Here is a 20,890-nt window from a genome sequence, read left to right as displayed (position 1 = left end):
CAAGTATTTCTTTTCATGTCTCTTTGAAACCATTGGGAAGAAAAAATAAATCGTACCTTCCATGTTTGCAGCTGCTTTAAGAATGGCTGTCAAAGGTAAAGACAAATGTTTAGTCAAAATCTAAAAAGGTCACATTTTCATCCTGACAGTTTTGTGTTAGCAAAAGGTCTGGTAACCTGCACATCAGGGTTACCTCATCACTTCTAGAAACACATTTGCTAAATTAACAGAGATGAAAAGGTGTGATTGATTTTTTAACCTGATATTCACTGTAATAAAACTGCAGTGTTTTGCATATTAAAGCCCCCTTCTTGCTTCTTTTTTAATAACCGAAGAATCTCCAAGCACGGGTAGTTTCTGACTGTTTTAGATGGACTCTCTCTTCTACCCTGGTTAATAAATCTTGCCCTTGTCACTGGATCTGCATGCCTGCAGAGACTGGGAAAAACTTGATCGAATGCTGAGGATATTTGACAGTTTTCCTGTACTGCACACAATTCCTTTGAGACCCAGCAGATTTTAATTTACCATAATTCATTTGCATCTATAATTATATTTATAAGCTCGAGCTTTCTTATGCAGTTTTTCCCGGCCGTGCAAAGAGGGCGCCATCTGCAAGATATTTCTCGGCGCACTGGGTGCGAGCTGGATGGTGGCCAGTGCAAGAGCAGATCTCCTCCATGGGCAGTGGGAGCCGCAGGGAGAGTTGGGGTGCGCGTTCCAGCACACAAAGCACCAGGAGCCGGGCTGCTGCAGCAGAAGCACAGCAACGCATTAAGCTCCAGCGTGTTTGCAAGCACGAAGGAAGTGCAACTGTTAAATCGCCCCTTGGAAGGATGCAGAGCTCACTGTAATGTAATATTTGCTTGTGCTGAAACCCCTTTCTGCTGGAGAACCTGGTGTCAGGGAATGCTCTCTGTACTTTGGCGTTGCATGTAGGGGCCACTCACAGTTGAACCCAGCAAATAAAGTATGTGTTGACACCGAGTTTCTGCTTCCTGATAGATCTGGTAACAAAATATTAGCTTTCTGTAGTGTCTGTTGCTCTGACTATCCAAAGAAATTTAGGAGTTGCCCTAAACGAAGAATTTTCCTTTTCAGAAAATGCTCTGATGCTGCTCTGAATGTGTATGGCTGCTTTCCCCACCAGCTGCAGCTTTGCTCTGGGAGGGGAAAGGACAGAACCTCAGAAACATCCCGAACCTCGGGGTTGTGAAACAGAGCAGGAAATAGTACTTTTTTTGCAGAATTAACAGTTAAACTGCAAAATACCACATGGCTGCTTGGCTCACGATATTCTGATATTTCTACTTCCTGACCAAAGCAGATGGTGCTCAGTTACACAAAACACAATATTAGAAAAAAAAAAAAATGCTAACCAAAACACTTCCACTATTTTCAAAGGTCACTATACACGCTCCGGATCATGCTTCCGTTCTGTTATTATTTAAATGGAATTGCTTCATCCATCTCTTACTGGAACAGCATGTGTCTTAGTATAGCAAGAGGAAGAAAAGCAAATTATTGATGCAATCCTTGTTCCATAGAAAGTGAATGCGAATGTTAGCAGGAAAATATATGTGTATGTTGGATGGGAGCAAAACAACAAAGGAGTTTAAAAATTTTCCGGAAAATATTGATAATCTCTAGTTATTAATTGAATATTCGTCACAGAATGCAAGAAAATCTGAAGCTATGAAGCAATAAAACATGAACAGAGCAGATAAAAAAAGGATAACTCTATATTTTCATATTATTTTTGTCTGAAGGCTGAAACAGGTGATAAGGAAGACTGTAAATACAGCGTTTTATGTCGGTCTTTTGTAATGGTCATATTGTGCTATTACTACTGAAATAAATCTATAAACATCAAGAGCAAATATTAAAGAAGTCACTTACTCTTTGGTTTCTTACAAATAAAACCCTTTTGGGAAGAGCAAGGAAGGATACTCCAGTAGCCGGAGAACGCAGACAACTCCACGCAGTAATCAAGCTTGTCCTCCGAGGGCTGTCCTTCACCCCAGTTGACAAAGTCTAAGGCACTGTTGTCTTGCCAGAGCATCTGCCCTAATGTTACAAATGTTAGTAGCAATACTAATAGTTCCATATCAAAGTTCTTCACTAATATTTGTGAATAGTAATATTAATATCATTACTTTATTCAGCCTAATAAAGCAATACTACTTTCTTCAAAAATACCATCTGTGGTTATTTTCTAATGCATTTTATTTCTTTTGATTCTCTTCTTAAAAACAATATAATTGCTTTTCCAAATTATGATTTGCAGATTTGCCAATCATAACTTAGTTTTAATTTACATATCCCCATATTTTTGTCTAGGGTACTGAAGTCTCAAAAAAAATAACGCTAGGCTTTCTTTTTTTTTAATTTCTAAATTATTATTTCAGCAGCAATCATTGAAAATCAAGCAACTTTTACTGTAACACTTAAACATATGCTTAGATAAAATTAAAACATTTTTGCATAAACTGAAACAAAAATTTTGATGTATCAATGAGTTAAAATGAATCTAAAAAAAAATCCTTTCTGACTGATTGTGGATTGACACTAGTGCATGTTTTCCACCGCACGCTTTTTCTGGTAGCCAGCAGTCTAATTGTCTTCATACAGAGATACAGAGAAGCTCGATGCTGTGGGCTCAAGCCAGACACCCGCAACTCCCACGTGGGTTCTCCCCAGCCGTGAGAAGATGAGAGCCAGCCGGGACATGTTCCCCACCGGGGCACAGAGCAAACAGGGTGGGAAAGGCTTTCTCACAGACCAGGAATAGGAGACATGTCCTCAGGGAGGGCTGAGGTCGGAGCGTTGGATACATGTCATTGGCTGTGGTCCTCTGTGAAGGTCCTTGGTGCCACTGCAACCATAAGCAGCTGTGCAACATTATCATCGGTTACAGCAGTTCCTGGATTGTTCAAATTTAGAAATGAGGCCCCATGATTGCCTCAGGTACGAACAGCTGAAATTACATGTTATATCTCCCTTTCTTAAAGAACAGTATCTTCTGTGTTGTGCCTCTCGAGATATTCTTATCACCTCTCCACATCTTTGCTACTGAACCAGATATAGACAAGATATTTTAATTGAGGCAGCCAATGGTGGCATCCCTTTGGTGGACCCATGCAATATCCAAGACCCATAACTGAAGCAAAGCAGATTTCTTTTCTACAGCCTTTCATACCTATTGGATAAAACCATCAACTTCCAAGAATTTTTAGGTTATATGCTATCAAGCTATCTTTTTGTTTTCAACTGGCTTCTATTGTACTTCAATTAGTTCCTTAAAAACAACAATGTATCTTATTCATATTTCTGTCCATTTAATGAAGTCTATTTGTGATTATTTATGGAAGTTAAAATAGTTACCATTTACATTTCTGTATATTCCTATCCAAAAGCCACTTGTCTTGGTTGTGTATAAGTCTGCATGCTCTGCTAAAAAGTTTGATTCAGCTGGATCTTCAACAGAAGTCAACATACCGCCTATAAGAAAACCAACGGAAGATGATTGGAGGTATTCTCTGCCATAGAAGTCAGTGGTAGTTACAGCCTTTGATATAGGATAAAGTTAATAATACAACCTCTCCTGCTGGTAGGGAGTAAGCAAGGATTTATATAAAGACCAGGAAGTAGCATTCAGCTGTAGGGGAACAGCACAGATTGTGAGTGATGTCATCAGAAATGAAAGACATGAAAGCACAGTGAAGATGATGATTTTTAAACACCAGGCAAACTGCACATTATTTTCAAGTGATTGGATAGCATTTTTCATAGGTATTACAGATGATGATTTATTTGTTCTTCATGGTTTGACAGGATATTATGTAGCATGTAATACTGTGCAGCAAACAAATTGGAAATTCAAACTGAACTATTAATTTTTCTGGCAATGGTGGTGGAGTAAGAGGGCTAAGAGGATCTAAAAAGATATGAAACAAAGGGACCCATTTCTTTTGGGTGGTATAGTGCTTCCCTTCCTCCTTCACAGCTTCCTGAAGCATGGATGATGTAGCTGATGATTCAGCAGCATAGGTGGAAAGGGCCAAGGAGCAGCTCATGGTCTTGGCCAGGACAAGATGCCGCCGAGATGAGGGAGGAAAGCGTTTGCCCTCCCCGGGCTCTGCAGGCTCCCAGGGAGCCCTGCTGCTAGAGCAAGGACTTTCAGGCAGTACATGCAACTACTTTCAGATCACGCACCCCGAGTTAAAAATAAGTGATTGTTATTATGATATTTATTTCTGCTCTTCTGTAGGGAGAGATACAGAAAAGAAGGGCTAAGGCGAGAAAGAAGTTAATCCATTTTAAAATCTTACTAAAAAGAGAAATTTTGTGAATGAAGAAATATAACAGGAAACAAGCACAGCTGGAAAAAAACCAAGGAAAATTGACCACCTTAATTTCAACATAACTGAAAAGCAAACAGCATCAACAGTGAAAAATAAATGAGACATTGATTTCCTTTTTTAATATGTGCAGATTTTGCAGCATTAGTTTTCAAGACTTTTTTAAAGTGATCTTTTTGTTTAACATCAAGATTGTAATCCTTTGTCTTTGGGCAAAAATAATAATCACCTGATTGAACACAGTGAGTCACAGACTGAGCCCAGCTCATTTCATTGGCATTGAAGTTATAGCAGTGGCTTCGGAAAGGAATCCAAGATATGTGATCAGATTCAGGACATTTTCCAATATCCTGTGGGGGATCAGAAAGAAGTATGCCTAGAAGAAATGAGATATTATGGATGCTTTCATTCAGTAGGGATTGCAGTTCTTCAGATATGAAATCCAGTTTAAAAAAACCCAACCTTTCTTAAAGGTACTTAAAATATTCTTTGGCACACAGTGCTAGAATTACCAGTGACTATGTCAAGACTGACAATGAGGAGCGGAACTGCTCAGTCACAGCTGAATGATTCAGTGTGAGCCAGCGCTCTTCTCTGTTACCAACTAAATCAAGCTTGGACTGTCTCAAGGATATTTGAGTGTTCAGGGGTTTTTGGTTCTAGCTTATTTTGTTATAACTGACGAATTTGTATAAATAAAAGATGCAGTAAAAAGCAGGAAAACAAAAGCCAGAAAACTCCCAAACCCTCAAGAGGCTCAAATAAGAATTTGATTCTAAATGAAATATCATCTAAATCGTAGTTTACTGTGGAAATTTCCCATTTAATATTTTCCTCAAGATACTAGTCCTTACATAAAATTTCTGAACAGCTTTTACTCTGACAATGCACAGAATAATCTGAAGCTCATTGAATATTTATGTAGTAGCCCCTCATTTTCCTGCGAGCAATGACATTATGGAATGATACAATAACGCTGTCAGTTACTACATGTGTTTTTAAGACGAAAGTTGCAAATGAATAGATATGAAGTTCAGAGCACGGTCTGGAAAAGAAATTAAAGAAAAACTACACAAGAACAGATCAAGAGAAACTCAGAATTTCCATTAACTCCGTATCACTAGAGCTAACAGCAGTTGCTGTAATACAAATGAGAGAGCAAAAAGGTTCAGTCCCATCCTAAGGTTTGCCTGTAGCTTTTAATTTGTAGTATTCCTCAGTGACACCCATAGAATCACTATGAAGTATGAACTTTTGTTTGGGCCAATAACAGACTTTTTTTTCCCAGATACAACTTTTCCTTCTTTCCCAGTTTTTAGAATCTAATAAGAGTGAAGCTGTAACCAGTGTATGAACGCTGCTTATGTTGAAGGAACGAAACTTATTTTATACTCAGTGGACTTTATTGATTACAATCCGTCCCACAAAATTCCTGTCAGCAAAAAGTCTCACATTCTAGACTCGAAGTGAAATGTTTAGTACTCCCACAATGTCTATGTTCTGTCTGCCTGCGACGTAGGATAACTCCTATGGCAGTTATCACCCCAGTCCAGTAAAATGGCAGTATCTTGGCTGGTGGACAACAACTCCATCAAAATAAAACATTGTTCATGCAAAATAAACATATTGACATTACATACTCAGGCTTATTATTCCTTATAATATAGTTAGAAATTTGTATTTCAGTCGAAGCAGATTGAGCAAGGTTTCTGCCCTAAAACCAAAAGTAATCACCATAGCTTACCCTCAGATTTTTTGCAGACAGGAAAATGTTTTTCATTACAAGGTGCTGTTTTCCAGGTCCCACGGAGCTCTAGGTAGACACAAGCTATTTTCTGTTTTGGTTCTCCATAGTACCACTTAGAAAAAATTATTTTCTTTTTATCAGCCCATCTGTAATAGCCATAACTCTAAAATTGAAACAGACATTTGACATAATTTTTCTACACTCTCATCTGATGTTTCAGGTAAGTGGATTTATACAAGTGCACATTTTCACAGTGATATATAGAGCTCAGTTTGTATATCTGTGCTAGTACTGTTAAAATATTAATTGAATCAGGACTCAGCAATGTAGAAGTAAGACAGCAGTATGCCTCCCATGCTGAAACAGCTCATGAAGGTGTTTTGAAGGCTAAATGGTGCTTCCCAGGTGCTGCTGACGTTCAGTCCCTTATCAGGCAACACCGTGAGGTGGAATCACTGTCCCAGAAGAGTCAGGTCAGCGTGAAGAGCAATGTGACCACAGGAACATGAAACCTGTGGAAAGCTCAGGTGGAAGTGAGTCTCAAAGTTGGCTTTCAAACAAGGACTCTAAGCTCAAGTACAGTTTTGAGGAGAAACATTCAGGAGTAAACTGCAGCTATCAAAAATCTGATAAAATTTGTTTGTTAGGAGCAAAAGATAAATACACAGCAGCAGGGAGTGTTAAGTCTTTGTTTAGTCTTCCCCCCCACCTCCTGCCCTTTTTTTCTCCCCAGAAAGAATCAGAAGAATTACAAGGAAAAGAGAACAGACCCAGACAGTATACTGCTGACATTAAGAACTGAGGGATAAAATGTGATCCCACTGTAGTGTCTAGGTGTGTCAAGAGGCCAGGTACACAAGCCCCTCCTGAGCTTGGCACCATCAGGGCAAGATTGCTGCCTGGGGAACAGGAGGAACCACAAAGCTTCACTCCCGCAACAGCAGGGATGGCTCATTTATATTGATAAGGACCAGAAGAACATGCCTGGTGATCCAAACTTGATTGTAATGGAATCTTAACTGCTTTCTAAACCATGTTTCTATGACTGTAAAAACAACCACATTTGATATCAACTGGACTTAAACACTGTTATTTTGTTTTGGATAGAGATGTCCCGTGGACTTGTGCGAGTGGGAGGATTCATGTCAAGGTTGGTGATTACCAATCACTTATATATTCTAAGAGCAAGCATTTTGTCTGGTAGGGAGAAGCACTGTTAGAATCATGAAATACGTATTGTTCAGCAACAAGTTAATTGTCTCAGACAATATAGCCTTCTAAGAGGCTTTATCAGAGTGCTGCTGCATCATATAATCAGAAATGCTATTTTTACACAACATTTATTGTAAGTTCTCCCTAGGGATACTGAATTTCAGACATGTTTTTCTATGTTATAGATCAGTGTGGAATCACAATTAGTGAAAACAATCACGAGGTAAGAAAATTACTACTGATGAAAAAGCTCTTTTTTATTATCAAGGTAGATTAGTCAGCTCAAAGAACAATGCAATAGAAACATGAAAGTTAAGCGCATTGAGCAACTGCATATTCACTAGGGAAGCTGAAGCTCATTTTGGCACTCAGTCACAGAACTAGTAAGACTGATGCTCACTCGAGTGTTACACAGTGGTGGACCTGGATCTCCATATTCACTTCTTCTGGTACAGTATAGCTTTTACTGCTTTTAATCTTTGGGACTTAGCAGGCGTAACAAGGAGGGTGTTCAGAAGCACATGGTATGTCCTGTGAACCCTTCTGAACCAAAAAGTAATGAAAAAGCTACAGCTGCCAATGAGCACAAGGCACTAGCCTTAATGACCCTGTTGGTCCCTTTGAGTAGAATTCAACTCTCCTAAAAATGGCTGTGTAAATTTAGCCAGGCAGTTTGACCTAAGTGTCTAAGATTCCCATAGAGTTAGTAAAGAGCGGCCTGCACTGTCAGAGGTTCCAATCCTTCTCCATTGCCTAAGATGGAGTTTAATGATTTAAGATGGATGAAGTTAAATGGAGTGCTGTCCACCAGTCCTACGTTCCTAAATCTGTTCATGCTACAATTCTCCCTGCTGATAGCAATCCAGTCATAGCATTTAACCACACCACATCAATTTATTAGTCTTACCACATTGCTGTTGAGTCCAATCCATAAGGGCTCTCCATATTGCGCTGCCTGCAGCAGCAGGAATATATTACTGTAATAATCAAAAATGCTGGCAAGCTCTGAAGATTTCTCCTTGCAGGCTTTTCTTGCTTCTTCCCAATTCATTTTAGAAGGAATGATTAAATAGCTGCTGTTACCATAATGGATGAAATCAGAATCTGGAGCACTTGTGGAATGAAACAGTTCAGGCTCTGTAGGAAAGATGTACAAATTCAAGAGGAAGGGGAGAAAACAGTGAAAATTACTAGCTACCTGAATAGCAGTATTACTTTTGAGTAACAGATGAATATAGTCTGGCAGCACAAGCAGCAAGTAAAAGCATTTCTTATTTGAAGCACAGGAGATCTATTTTAACGGTAACTTGGAATTATTTGTAACTATAGTGTAAATAGTGCATTCAGGGATTAGGGAGCGGCAGAGGACGATCTGTGTGTATCTATAGACATACACTGCACCAGATGAAATGATGTGAATACTGGTCATGCAGTGATCCTCCCCCCAGAGCTCTCTAGGTTCCTCTCCCACAGTGCAGGTGAAATTCCTCCCAAGCACAAGCATGGTGCAGGATCTCCACACCATTTCAGTCTCAAAATAGGGGTGAATTTCATTCTAAGCCAAGTTTGCAGCTCTGCTGCTGCTTCTTTCCCATGCAGGATCAAGTGAGAAAGGAAACTGTAGTTGTACCTTAAATGATATATGTGGAAGTAGAAGACAAAGACCTAGAGGTAGTGATGGGGACAGAAAAAAAGAACAAGAACTGCCTTCGCGTTCAGTCAGCGTCAAGAACACCCTGGCAATTGTTCTTGCTAGTGACGCCCTCGTGCAGCTTTCTGCACTTGCACGGGACACAGCTGTGAAGCATCTGGCCCAGCTGTGGTGCCTTCCTGTATTTTTGCTTGCTGCTCAGCAGTTCCCTGTTTCTATTCCTGCAGACTCTGCAGTGTAGCTGTGCTCCGGATGTGTCTCCCACCCTGAGGATACACGAAGAAAACTAGAACTTTTGCCCCTCTGATTATTGCTGGTCTTGTGATATAAAAACATTGCTAGAGACGGACAAGCAAAATAACCAGTTTAACTGACCTCAGTTAACTCCCCAGTGGAGTATGCGTAAGGGTTTTTTAGGGGTGGAGGGGAGGGTAAGGTCTGGGGGTGAGGGTGGGAAAGCTGCTTTTAGTGTATTGTCTAGCTAACTAAGATACCTATGGTGGAGGTCACTCATGGATTTGCCTTTATGCTTTGTATTTGCATTTGCAAAATAACCTGATTCAGATACCTATACCTGTGCTAGTTGGGTAAAGCACAGATGGCTAAACTTTCCTGTCAGTAGAGGAAAAAGGCATTTTGAAGGCATAGCTCTTCTAACCTGTTTTGGGCATTTGCCTCAGGATGAGGCAGGTGAATCCTGCCTTCAAAGTGACTACTTGCCATGTTCAAGCAACTGATTTAAGTGTAGATGCCTGCAGGGTAGGTGAAGTCAGCCTCTGTGAGTGTTGGTGGGTATGCTGGTAGGGGAGAGGCCGCAAAGTCAAAACTTTTTTATAATCCTTATCCCAGAGTGGGTTTTGTGTCTGGAACTCCTGAGCTGGGAAAGTAGCTCTGCTTCCCTCACCCTGGCTGCTACAGGCACAGCTGGGCAGTTACAACTGAGGACTCATACGGTTGGATTGTTCAGTAAATATCTTCCGACAAAGAAAGTGAAAAATAAAACTTACTGCTGTCCATCTGGCAAATATAGCTTTTGTTATGCTGGCAGTCAGTGTTTTCCCAGTACCCTACTTCATCTACAGATCTTTTCGTCATTGCAATACAGTCAGTCTAGGGAAAAATGGAAAAAGAAAGTTATAGCTGATAAAGTGCAAAATGTCTGACAAAGTAATAGAAATAGGTTTGAGAAGACAAAGTTAATAGCTTTCTTTTCTAATTTTCTGGCTCTTATTTTCATTTATTGTTTCTTGGAAATTAAATGTATTATATTATATATCTTAAGCAAATGTACTTTCCTTGGCAGATTACTGCAAGAACTTTTGTCAGTTTATTAAAATTTCTTGGAGTTCACTAAAGCTATTTTTATTATGTAGTTGCGGTAATCTGTACTGAATTTGTTGAACTTTCATTTGGATTCATGCTGTACAAGAAGAAACAATAAAACAAAGTAAAAATACTAGCTAGTAATACTGAATATTTTCAGTAAAATCTAATAGTTCTCATAATTTTAATTAATTCTAGCAGTAATTATAATACAGGACTCCTTTTCTGCAGTTCTAGACTTCTGCAAAAGAATGACAATAAGTGTAGACTCTAAACAGTCCTATTAATCTCTGGGTACAGCTTTAAAAACTTGATCTCTGAAATATTCAGTTGACTTCTGCTTTAAGCCATAGAAATATAGGATCCTAGCTGAAACAGAAGTCAGGCTGGTTACTCTAACCTTGAGTATGTTATCTAAGTTACAGGTTTTCTCATTCTTTTTCTGTTTACCTGTATTGTAATATACTTCCAGTCAACTTTTTTGTATTTATCTCTAAATGGGAATTGTCTTGCCCACTTGGAATAGTCAAAAAAGCTTCCGTCTGTCCAAAGATATATACCCTCACTGTTAATGTCATTCAGTCCAATCCACGTTTCATTGGCAACATCCTTTAGGTGGAAGGTAAAGAAGGCTGTTAAGGAAAAAGAAAAAATCAGAGAAAGAGAGTATCTAAGTAGTTGCCTTTCTTCAAATTCAATGTAAACTGAATTACAAATAAAACGACCAATCAACTTGTAAAAATATTGGAAATATCAAGTTCAGTATTGTTAGACTATAAGTTAATGGTAAAAGAGAAAAATTATAATGGGTAATTGAACTGAAGCAGTTTGTTTTTGTTAAAAAAAAAAAAAAAGGAAAAGTTTTTTAGATAACAGTTATACAGACTTCCTGGAAATATTGTAGAAATTAGGGCTAGAAGGGACTTCAAAAGGATTAATCGGTCTTCCCCAAGTAGCATCAACTGCACATATGTCATTTCTGATGCATGTTTGTTTACTGTCTAACTTGAACATCTGTAGGCATTTCATCACTATGAACTATTACTATTTATCCCATCTTCCAAGGCCATGGGGAACAGATTATTCCGTTCCCTCCACATGACATTTTTGCCTAGAGATGGGAAGTATCATAATATCTCACTCCAGTCTTCTCTCTGGATCAAGCAGCTCCAGGTCTTCCTTCATAGGTTATGCTATTTAGATCTGGAGGCTAGTTCGGCCTTGTCATTAGAAGGTTCAGATGTCATACCTTGCACTTGCTCATTGTGTATAGAGGCCAAATTTCCCCCTAATTCTATACAAGCACTTCTCGCAGAGTGCCAAGTCAGTCTCTCTTCTTCTCTGGATCCAAATATTTTATAACACTGTGGGGAGAGTAAAGGATTAGACAAAATTTCAGGTGTTGAAGAGTATTAAAACCATTGTTTTTGATTAATTCAGTTCTAGTCCCGGCATGTAAAGAGCAGCAGATGGGGGATCTGCTGAAATGTGAATACTTTCAGCGAGCAAGGAGACCCAGCTAATCACAGTGATGTGCGTGCAGAACTTACAGACCTGTGGTCTGTCTAAGGTTAGTGCTGGGCAAGAGTGGGCAACCTGCAAAAGCTTTTGAGGAATTAAATAGATACCCAAGGTGCATGGGTAGAGATTTTGGGTCACATTACTGAAAAGTAGAATTTTTGAGGGACTGAAACTATTTCCTGATTGGGAACATAATTTGGGGCAGGCATCTCAGGTCAAGTTGTTTCAGTTATATACCACAGACTTAGTGCTAAAGCCTGAGCTTGTGTGAGCACTCAGCATGAGTGAAACAGCGTCAGGAAGAAATACTCTTTTGTATTGTGTATTAGTATCTCATGGGGATTCTTCCTGAATACCAGTGTAAAAATTTGGTTTTGTGGTTGTGTATGTTCTGAGGGACAGAAGACAAGTTTTTTTAACTGGCATATGCTGCTTCTCCTTTTTTATGCCCTTTGAATTTTTCCTATTTATTGCACTGGGGGACTTATTTGTGGTTTTCCTTTGTGGGTTGGGTTTTTTAAATTCATATGGCCAGGTGTACTTTTGCTTAACTTAGCAAAAAACAATGCTTGCTTGTTTTCTATATGTGATTTGACATCTATTGCTGTTTGTGTTACTCAAGAGGAGTTGTGATAGCTGATTACATAAGAAAAGTGTGACCATTCATTTTTCATCTCAGTGTTATTCAGAAAAAGGGGCTTACACTAACAGATAAGGATAACGGAACAGGATTTCCATGCAGTATTTCTGAAATAAACAGAAAATTCTAGAAACTGAAAAAGTAACTATGGCTAACTATTTACAAAAATTATAACTTAAAACATTCAAATTCACTTTTTTTGAGGTTTAGATACAGACTTGCCCACATGAAAATGGATTACACTGCTAATTAGAATACCACTTAATAAACTGGTGTATAAAGTGAGAGAATTTATATAGTGAGATAAAAGGGATAGTTGTTTTCTCTACCTATAGAAAATCTGCTAAATATGGCTGAGATTTGTTACTGCACCTTATTCTTAAACAAAAGCCAAGTTTCCGGACATCCTCCCAGAGGTGGAAGTACAGTAGGAACAAATCCTGAGTATGTTGAATTGTGCCTTTCACAGATGAAGGCATTTTTCACAGCACAGCTTATATCTTTCCAAAAGCCTATGAAAAGATGGAATACAGAGAATCACTGTCTGAAACTCTTCTACCACCATTACAGCAGTCAGCCCCAGACAGTGGTCATAAAGCACAAATTGAACCTTCTGGAGACAGGTGAAACAGTTGCCAGGTACACATTTACCCAAGTACACTCCTCCTTCCTCTGTGGTATGTTTGTCTCCTAATAGTGATGGCATGGTTTTAAACCTCAGCATACTTGTGAAAAACTGTCAGTATTGTTCAACTACCTATTTGTGGAGTAGCCTCAAATTTAAATATGCAGCAAACATTTTGGATTTTGCTGCTAAAATTTTCAACCAAATATTTCTTGTTGCTATTTTACTCACCAAAATCTTTTGACATTATCACACAGTTTTCATCATTATTCGCAAAATTGGGTTCGTTCGGAGCCCAGGCGACATAGTTCACTGGGGTCTCATCCAACCAGCTGAAAGAAACAAGGGGAGAGTGGCTGCTGGACAGACATCTCCAGCGGTCATTTAGTTACAGAGTCTGTTTAGGTAAAGGGCTAAGCAAGATATTAGCAGTGACCAGAGGGCAAAGGCTGTACATATACTGGAGAGGACATACCCACAGCATTACTGCTGCTTCACATTCAAGTCCTATCAGCGTCCCATTTTGTCAGAGGCTGGATAAACAATGTCATACTCGAAGGGAAAGGTTCTTATGGTCTGGACAAGACTGAAACCCCAAGACCTCACCAGTGCACAGATTCCCTTTCATCCCAGAAAGGTGTCCTCCTGGAAGCCTTCTACAAACAGATTTCTAAAAGAGGTTCCCTACCAGTAATTTCAGAAAGCTGTTAGGTGAGATGTTGCTTACACTTCTTGCTTCCAGCTCACATAACTGGAACCACTGGGATTAGTCTGATTAAACCCTTACATCCACACTTTATCAAAACCTCCTGGGCTTTCTCTGTAGCCATTGGAGACCTGGTCAGAGTTAATCTCATCCTAAGGTTGATGTCTAAAGTGGATCAGGGGACTTAAATCCTAAAATCAGCTCCTTCTTCTCACTACCTATGAAGGGTTGCTTGGGTGTTTAACTCAGTTCTTTCAGTGTAACACATTAAGTGAAATGACACTTAGCCATGAACTTCTATTGGTTTTGCTCTCCCAGATTTGGAAGGAAAACACATTGCTCTGCTTAAATACAGAAGAACTTAACACTTCTGATCTGAGACGTCTCCTGAAAACTATCCAGAGGTCAGTTGCACAACACTTATTAACTTGGAAAATGAAAGCACACACAAATGCTCCCATAGAGCGAGATGAAATTACCATAATTTGTTGTCCCTTACCAGTTTTCCTTTACTCACCTGAATTTCTGATCAAAGCTGACAACTAAGCCAATGAAATATGATTCCATTCTGAGTTTTGTGTAAATCTAAAACAAAAGTGATTAACAGTGAAGCATTTAACAGTTCCTCAACATCAAGCAAAAATCTGTAAGCCCGTTAACCATGCCTGTGATTTTTTTTCCTATTTCTTTTTTTTTTATTTTTAGGATTTCAGCCTCAGGCAAGAACATTGTAGTTCAGACCCAGGTTTCAAGCAGGCAACAGGGATATGGGGAACATCCTGGAGTGAGGAACCCACTGGACAGGAAAGCAATAATCACTGTGATGAACACTATATATCTTAGAAGAAATAAGCAACCTGGGGCTGAACTATCCATTACTGCACCTTTAACATTTGCATGCCTTTTTCTTCTACCTACTAAAAGCAATAGTCATTTCTTTACAGGTCCTGAACAAATATATTGTTATATAAATAAGTAATGTAGGACAATAGCTCAGGACTCTAGCCTAGCTAAACAGATAAGCTGTTCCCTTTATTTTATCAGCTGCTCTGCTTCAGAATTCAATTATAATTAATAGGCTCAGTGCTTACATATTTCCATAGAAATTGTCTTTTGCTTTCATTCTCAATGACAACAAGATCTGCAAAGTTCTTCTGACAAATTCTCCGTGCTTCTTCCATATGGACACGTTCTTTGCTGAAATAGTACTGCTTATTTTCATATATAATCCATCCATCACTGGTGGCTTGGTATTCTGAAATATAAAGAATGATGTATATTACATTCATATCTGGTCTGTACAAAGTCTGAAAACTGTACAGTAAACTTTTCTTTGAAAGAGAGAAAAATCCTACCAAGTTTGTAGTTTGGTTCTGGTTTTAGCAGTGTACCTGTAAAATAAAAGATCATCATGAGCCGCATTCCAAGTACAAAAAAATCCACAGGGATTTGCTTTATGTAGTTGCAAATGCTTTGTATAATAGAGAAAAAAAAAAAAAAAAAAGATCTACGAATTATCTAATGCATTGTCAAGCTTTTAGAGCACATACCACTGGATTAAATTAAAAAATATGTATAATTTAGAAACATTTATCTAGTGAAAAATACGTATTTTTAAAGTATATACATGTATCTCCAAAAGCACTGTATTAAACAATCCAGGATGTGCAATAAACACTTTGTAGATGAAACTTATATCAATTTGAAAATTTATTTAGTATTTTTACTTAGCATGCTATTATTAATTTTTTTTTATATTCATGGGACTAGAGCCAAACAACGTAATCCAGCCAATATATTAAGTTCTCAAGCTTACCTACATAGTAGTAAACTATCCATAAGCTTAATGCTGGTATTTTGTTAATACCACTCATCATTTCCAGCGTCTCGATGCATTCCTCCTATTCTGATGGCTTGGCTTTTACTAGGAATGTCTGTTTTTTAGAGTCCTGGAGAGCCACTAGATACCAAACTGAAGTTTCTGATTGCAGGATGGACCAGGAGGAAGCAATTAACCTGTTGCTATTCCTAGAGCCAGCTATAGCCCCTCAAAGGTAGCTCTGCTTTCATTTGGATGCCTGTTATTTTGTTCTTCACACGGACTACTAATTCTGTTCTTAGCTTTTTCCATTTCTTCTGTGATTTCATGGAGAGCAACACATTATTAAAGAAATGACAGGAACAGTTTAGATGAGAAATAAGCAAACAAATGACAATTAAATGAAAATTAAATTAAAATTATTCTTTTGGGAGCTTTTAAACATTTTCTTCTTAAGTATTTAGTGAAGAATAGAATTAAAATTATTCAAATATCTTCATGATGAATTTACATACTTCACCTCATTTTGATTTTATTTTTTAATCCTAACATAACTATAACATTCCTTGTTTTTCAAAAAAATTGAGTATCTTAAGTAAATATGTGTCTTAAGTGAATATGGGGGAATTAACAGCTAAGCATCTCTCCTCTCACATTGATCATCATATAATCTAGATTCACAATAACAAGATCTAATTTTTTTTTTTTTCTTTTGAAATGACATCTGGGATAAAGACAAACTGATCAGAGTCTTTATGTCATGGTTTCTGAACTCCTCCTGAGAAATTTCACCAAGAGCAGAGAGCCACATCTGTACAAAGCAGTGTGCTCAGCGCACCAAAAAGTACTGCACAGGATGTACTACTCCGAGCAGTTATATGGAAGTCAGTGTTTTCATGGTGCATTTGTATGACTAATCTACCCACAAAGGAACAGTGATTCTTCCTTTTCGGTTAAGCAATTTTTCACCGTTGGCATGGTGCCTTATTCACTGTTGAAGGGTAACGGTTTGTTGGCAGAGTCATCAAATATTAGATATACTCAGTGCTTTTGATACAACTGCTTCTCCCTTCCCCTCCCTGTTGTGCCTCCTACTAGTTCCCTGTGTGCATCCAACTTTCTTTTCATTTCAAGAAGCTTTCAAGAACCTCCTGTTTCATGGAGATGCATACAAGTACTCAGTTTACAACGAGGAAGCAGGGATTTAAAAGTAGGACTGAGTAAGCAAAATAAATTCTTTCATTATCAGTTGTCACTTGGGGTCCTTAACCCATGAAGACCCCGTTTCCCACTGGCAGGCACCCCAGTGTCCGGCCATCAGGTCCGTTTTGTGCCCTGGCGCCAGGTACAGGAGGCCTGGCACTAGGGCCCTGCTTTCCAGGCAAAGCTGGTGGATGCAGGAGTCCTTCAAGGCTACACCAGCCTCTACTTTTGATCTCTTTTTCAGAGTTGCCAGTTCCTATAGCAACTGATCCTTCTCTTTGCTTCTCATTATTCATTTCACAGTGGGAAGCAAAGCTTTTTTCTCTTTTGTACAGAGAACTCTAGTGTCCTGCGTCTTTGGCTCTCCTGGGTAAGCCTGAAACAGATAGAAGTATAGGGAGGAAATAAAAGGAGAGACGATAAGTACCTTTGCCTTGCAAATTTATTCAACCCATGGCAGAAAGAGATAAAGCCAGAGATAAAGTAATAGGGACATCTTTAACTTCCTGCATCTGAGTACAACTGAAATATCTCAATTCATTCCTCTTGCTTTATGTGTTGCCTTCACTGCAACTGGTTTTAAAATGAACAATTCCCAGTATCTTTCTTCCTTTCAATTTGTTTAAATCCATACAATTTGTTTTTGAACTTGGGTTTATCGCTCCAATTAAATGGGGAAGTAATCATACCTTCTTTTGTTTCACAAATCCAATTAAGTAAATGTTCACAGCGCAAGTCATTCCAGCGCATTTGGGGTGATCTATTAAACATAACACAATGTTCAAGTTCTTCATGGTTGTTGGGTTCGTCTTCATCCCAGTTCTCATAAATTACCTGTGTTGGAAATACATCTCAATTACTATGTGATTCGAGCTGAGTGGAAGTAATTGAGATTGCCATCCTAACACAATTTCAGGATCTCATCATCTCAATTACCTTGTTTATGGGATCAATAGGAGTTCAGATAGGTCTGAGAGAGCTGTGAAAGTCATGCTGATCAGCTCACTTTCCCCATTGCTCCCTGGAGAAGGTGTAAAGATTACACGGTATAGAAAAGCATGTGTTTGATGCAGGAAAAACTGATGGGCGGAGGGAATCGTGTTTATCTCACTTTGTGTTAGATGGCAAACTGACTTCTCTGTACTGACATACAGCAGTACTCAGTCGGGGATGCTGTGAAGATCTAAGAGCACGGGCTGTGGAAGATGGGGTATAACATGGTACCAGGGATGAAACAGAGGCAGTTTTATACTTCCATTAGTGTGTTAAGACAGTGCCACCACTCAGCACTGCAGCTGTTCAGCTGATGGATAAAGGGCTCCCATGCACCTGCTGAAGGTTTAAAGAGATTGGAAAAAAGGCATAAAAAGATGAAAATCTATATATTCTAAAGGACAGAAAGTCAATTAATATCCAGCAAATAAGTACTCACAGGGGAACCATCAATCCAGGCAAATCCTTCCTCAGGATTTAAGAGAAACAAACCAATCCAGAAAGCCTGAGTGTGCAGTCCTTTATCCCTAAAATAAATCATACAATATAGATACATGAGCGTAGAAAGAGGGGCCATGATATAAATGCTGGAAAGCATAGAAACATGCTGCTTTCTGTTACATCTGCATTGGGAGCTGCTCCTTCACTGTTGGCCCATAGCCAGACTCACAGCCTGTACTCTGTCAAGGGGTTGATAGTGCTCTGTGCTGGGACAAGACTTGCCATATGTGAATGTAAGTTAAAGGACAAGTGATGTGTGTGGCACAGAGCTAGCTCGGGCTCCCATCCTTGTGACTGCAACACAGCTCTTGGCTGTAGCAGGAGTTCACGGACAGAGGCTTTAGCAAAAGTAAAACATCAATAGAGAGCTATAATACAATTAAACTAACGAAAAACAGTGAAAATAATTGTTTTTTCAACTGCTTTGATTTGCTTCTTGGCACTATCTAGTTTATTTAATTGTTCACACTATTTATCTTGTTGTGCCTATGGACCAGATATAAAATAGAGTCCTATTGCATTCACTACATAACACAAAGATTTCCCTCTGCAAAGATTTCAGTCTAAAGCAAAGAGACTTAACAGACAAGTGAAAACATGTTCAGCTTCTCACAATGCTGAAAAATAATAAAATGAAAAAGGGTGAGATCATGAAGACTTTTCTGTATGAGAGTCTTAAATCTATTTGAGAAATTAAACCTAGATTCACTACTATGTGAAACAGTTTTGGTTAAACAGCTATGTGTTATGTGTCAATGAGATGTCTGTACATTACAGAATACAATCAGAATGTAGTGGTCTAATTCTGGGGGAAAATAATGGCATAATTTCTACATTGTGGGCAAGACATGACATCTGCAGTGCTAGCAAAAATCAATTAAAATGTATTCCTGTTTGATTTCAGGATTCTTCAGTTTATAGTCAGAAAATTTCCACATTAAGTCCTTGCATTTTGGTTTATGTTACACATTAACTCAAGGGTTTTTTTGAATGCATTGATTAAAACATGAATTGTAGCCAGTTAAAAAAAAGGGACAGTTAGAGCTGAAAAATTTATTATCTCCCTTTTGGGAGAGGGACTAACATATACAAAGTTGATCAGATCTGGACAACAGCCTTGATAAAATCCTGTGATGAAAATTTCAAAACTATCAAAGCCTTTTGAAATATTCAAGATTTTTTTTTTAAAAAAAGCAATGTTTCAGGATGATATTTCCAGATGAAAAATTTCAAATTTAATTTAAAATTTGATTGTGTTTATTCACTCACTTGCCCAGCTCCAGATATATTTTGAAGGAATTCTTATGTAACATAGCATGAACGTGAAAAAGAAATGTTGTGCAAGTACTCACGATGCTAATTGCCATAATAAAATTTGATCTTCTCTTGTATTAATTGTGACCAGATTTCCTCCTATTTCTCTACAGAATTCTTCAGCCTCAAACCAAGACTTCTTTTGGTTTCCCTCTCTCACAAAAAACTATTGAGAAAGAAAAGCAAAAATAAATTACTAGATGTGCAAAGTTGGGCATATAAAAATATATACATGCCTATGTAATTAAAATCAGTATCGCTTTAGCACCCCTTTATTTTTGAGTGAGACAACATAACGTCTGTCAAGACCTATAATATTAAACATTAGTAATGTAAAGTGTTTTTTCTTAGCATTCTCTATTTTAAAATAAGGCAAGAGTAGCATAGGTGTCTGAGGAGAACAAAAGGTATCACAATGTACAGAGCAGAAAAAAATAATTTATAACTTAATTGGAACTTTTATCACTGAAAGGCTCAAAGAAAGATGGTATTTCCCAGTAGAAAGAAGGAGATTTTTGAGAAATTGAAGGTGGAGGGAAAATCAATAGGTTGGAATAGAAAAGGTAGTATGGATGGAGAAAGCCGTTTGGCAAGGTGCTGACCCTAGCCGAGGAAAAGATTTTTGTATGGTGGTGCAAGCATACAAATAGCTCCACTTTCTACTATAATGTACGTTCATTCTTGAGGTAAGGAACCGGATACTTGACATTTTAGGGAAAGGATAATCAACAATTTGGTAATTGGCAGAACCAATAATGTTAGTAACAATAATTAAGTGTGACATAGAAGTTGAGACCCTTATAAATACAGGGCTAAAATCATCTCTGGCTTCCCAACAAGCATAGAGTCTCAAGAAAGAAAGTGAGAGGATACTTATGTAAAGATTGGAAGAGCAATTTAGTGTATTTACTTTTACTTGATCTATTTTGCCTTTTCTTTATTTTTTTCTTTTCAAAAAGGAGACTTTTTAAGGCATTTTTAGCGAAATCAAGAGAATGCCCAAAACCTTTACTTGCTGAACAGTCACCAATGTCAAACTAAACCTGGATCTAAAAGTATCACATGCTGTATGAGAAAAGGTTGGCAAAGGGCCAGGTTTCCATGTTTTCTCTTAGAAACATTGCCTTATGCAAGTGAAACTGCCAGCTCTTGAGATGCAATACTACGTTTTTCTGAAGTCCCAAATTCCTGGAAGCAAATAAATTAGGTGAGGTTCTCACCTGGCATTTAAATAAAAGAAACCATATTTCTACTGCTCTGTTTTCATTGTTTCA

At 38.3% G+C, this 20,890-nt stretch overlaps 1 protein-coding gene across 2 annotated transcripts in view; it reads right to left on the bottom strand.

Moving 5' to 3' along the window:
• Positions 1–20,890, bottom strand: part of LOC104013329 (macrophage mannose receptor 1) — a 35,442-nt gene that overhangs the window by 1,581 nt on the left and 12,971 nt on the right. The window contains exons 12-28 of one of the 2 annotated variants that reach the window (XM_087776141.1): positions 19,655–19,782; positions 18,241–18,328; positions 17,498–17,642; positions 15,142–15,177; positions 14,878–15,041; positions 14,304–14,371; positions 13,312–13,412; positions 12,828–12,967; positions 11,544–11,658; positions 10,745–10,926; positions 9,979–10,081; positions 8,228–8,457; positions 6,106–6,271; positions 4,591–4,737; positions 3,385–3,501; positions 1,900–2,067; positions 57–86 (exon numbers count right to left, since the gene is read on the bottom strand). In XM_087776141.1, the coding sequence (XP_087632267.1) occupies positions 57–86; positions 1,900–2,067; positions 3,385–3,501; positions 4,591–4,737; positions 6,106–6,271; positions 8,228–8,457; positions 9,979–10,081; positions 10,745–10,926; positions 11,544–11,658; positions 12,828–12,967; positions 13,312–13,412; positions 14,304–14,371; positions 14,878–15,041; positions 15,142–15,177; positions 17,498–17,642; positions 18,241–18,328; positions 19,655–19,782 (2,128 nt within the window). The other variant, XM_087776147.1, reaches the window with a different exon arrangement.

Source organism: Nipponia nippon, unplaced genomic scaffold, assembly GCF_047370975.1.
Source record: "Nipponia nippon isolate SJK-2023a ecotype South Korea unplaced genomic scaffold, ASM4737097v1 scaffold_1, whole genome shotgun sequence".
Lineage (NCBI taxonomy): Eukaryota > Metazoa > Chordata > Aves > Pelecaniformes > Threskiornithidae > Nipponia > Nipponia nippon.
This window is presented reverse-complemented; position numbering and strand designations above follow the sequence as displayed.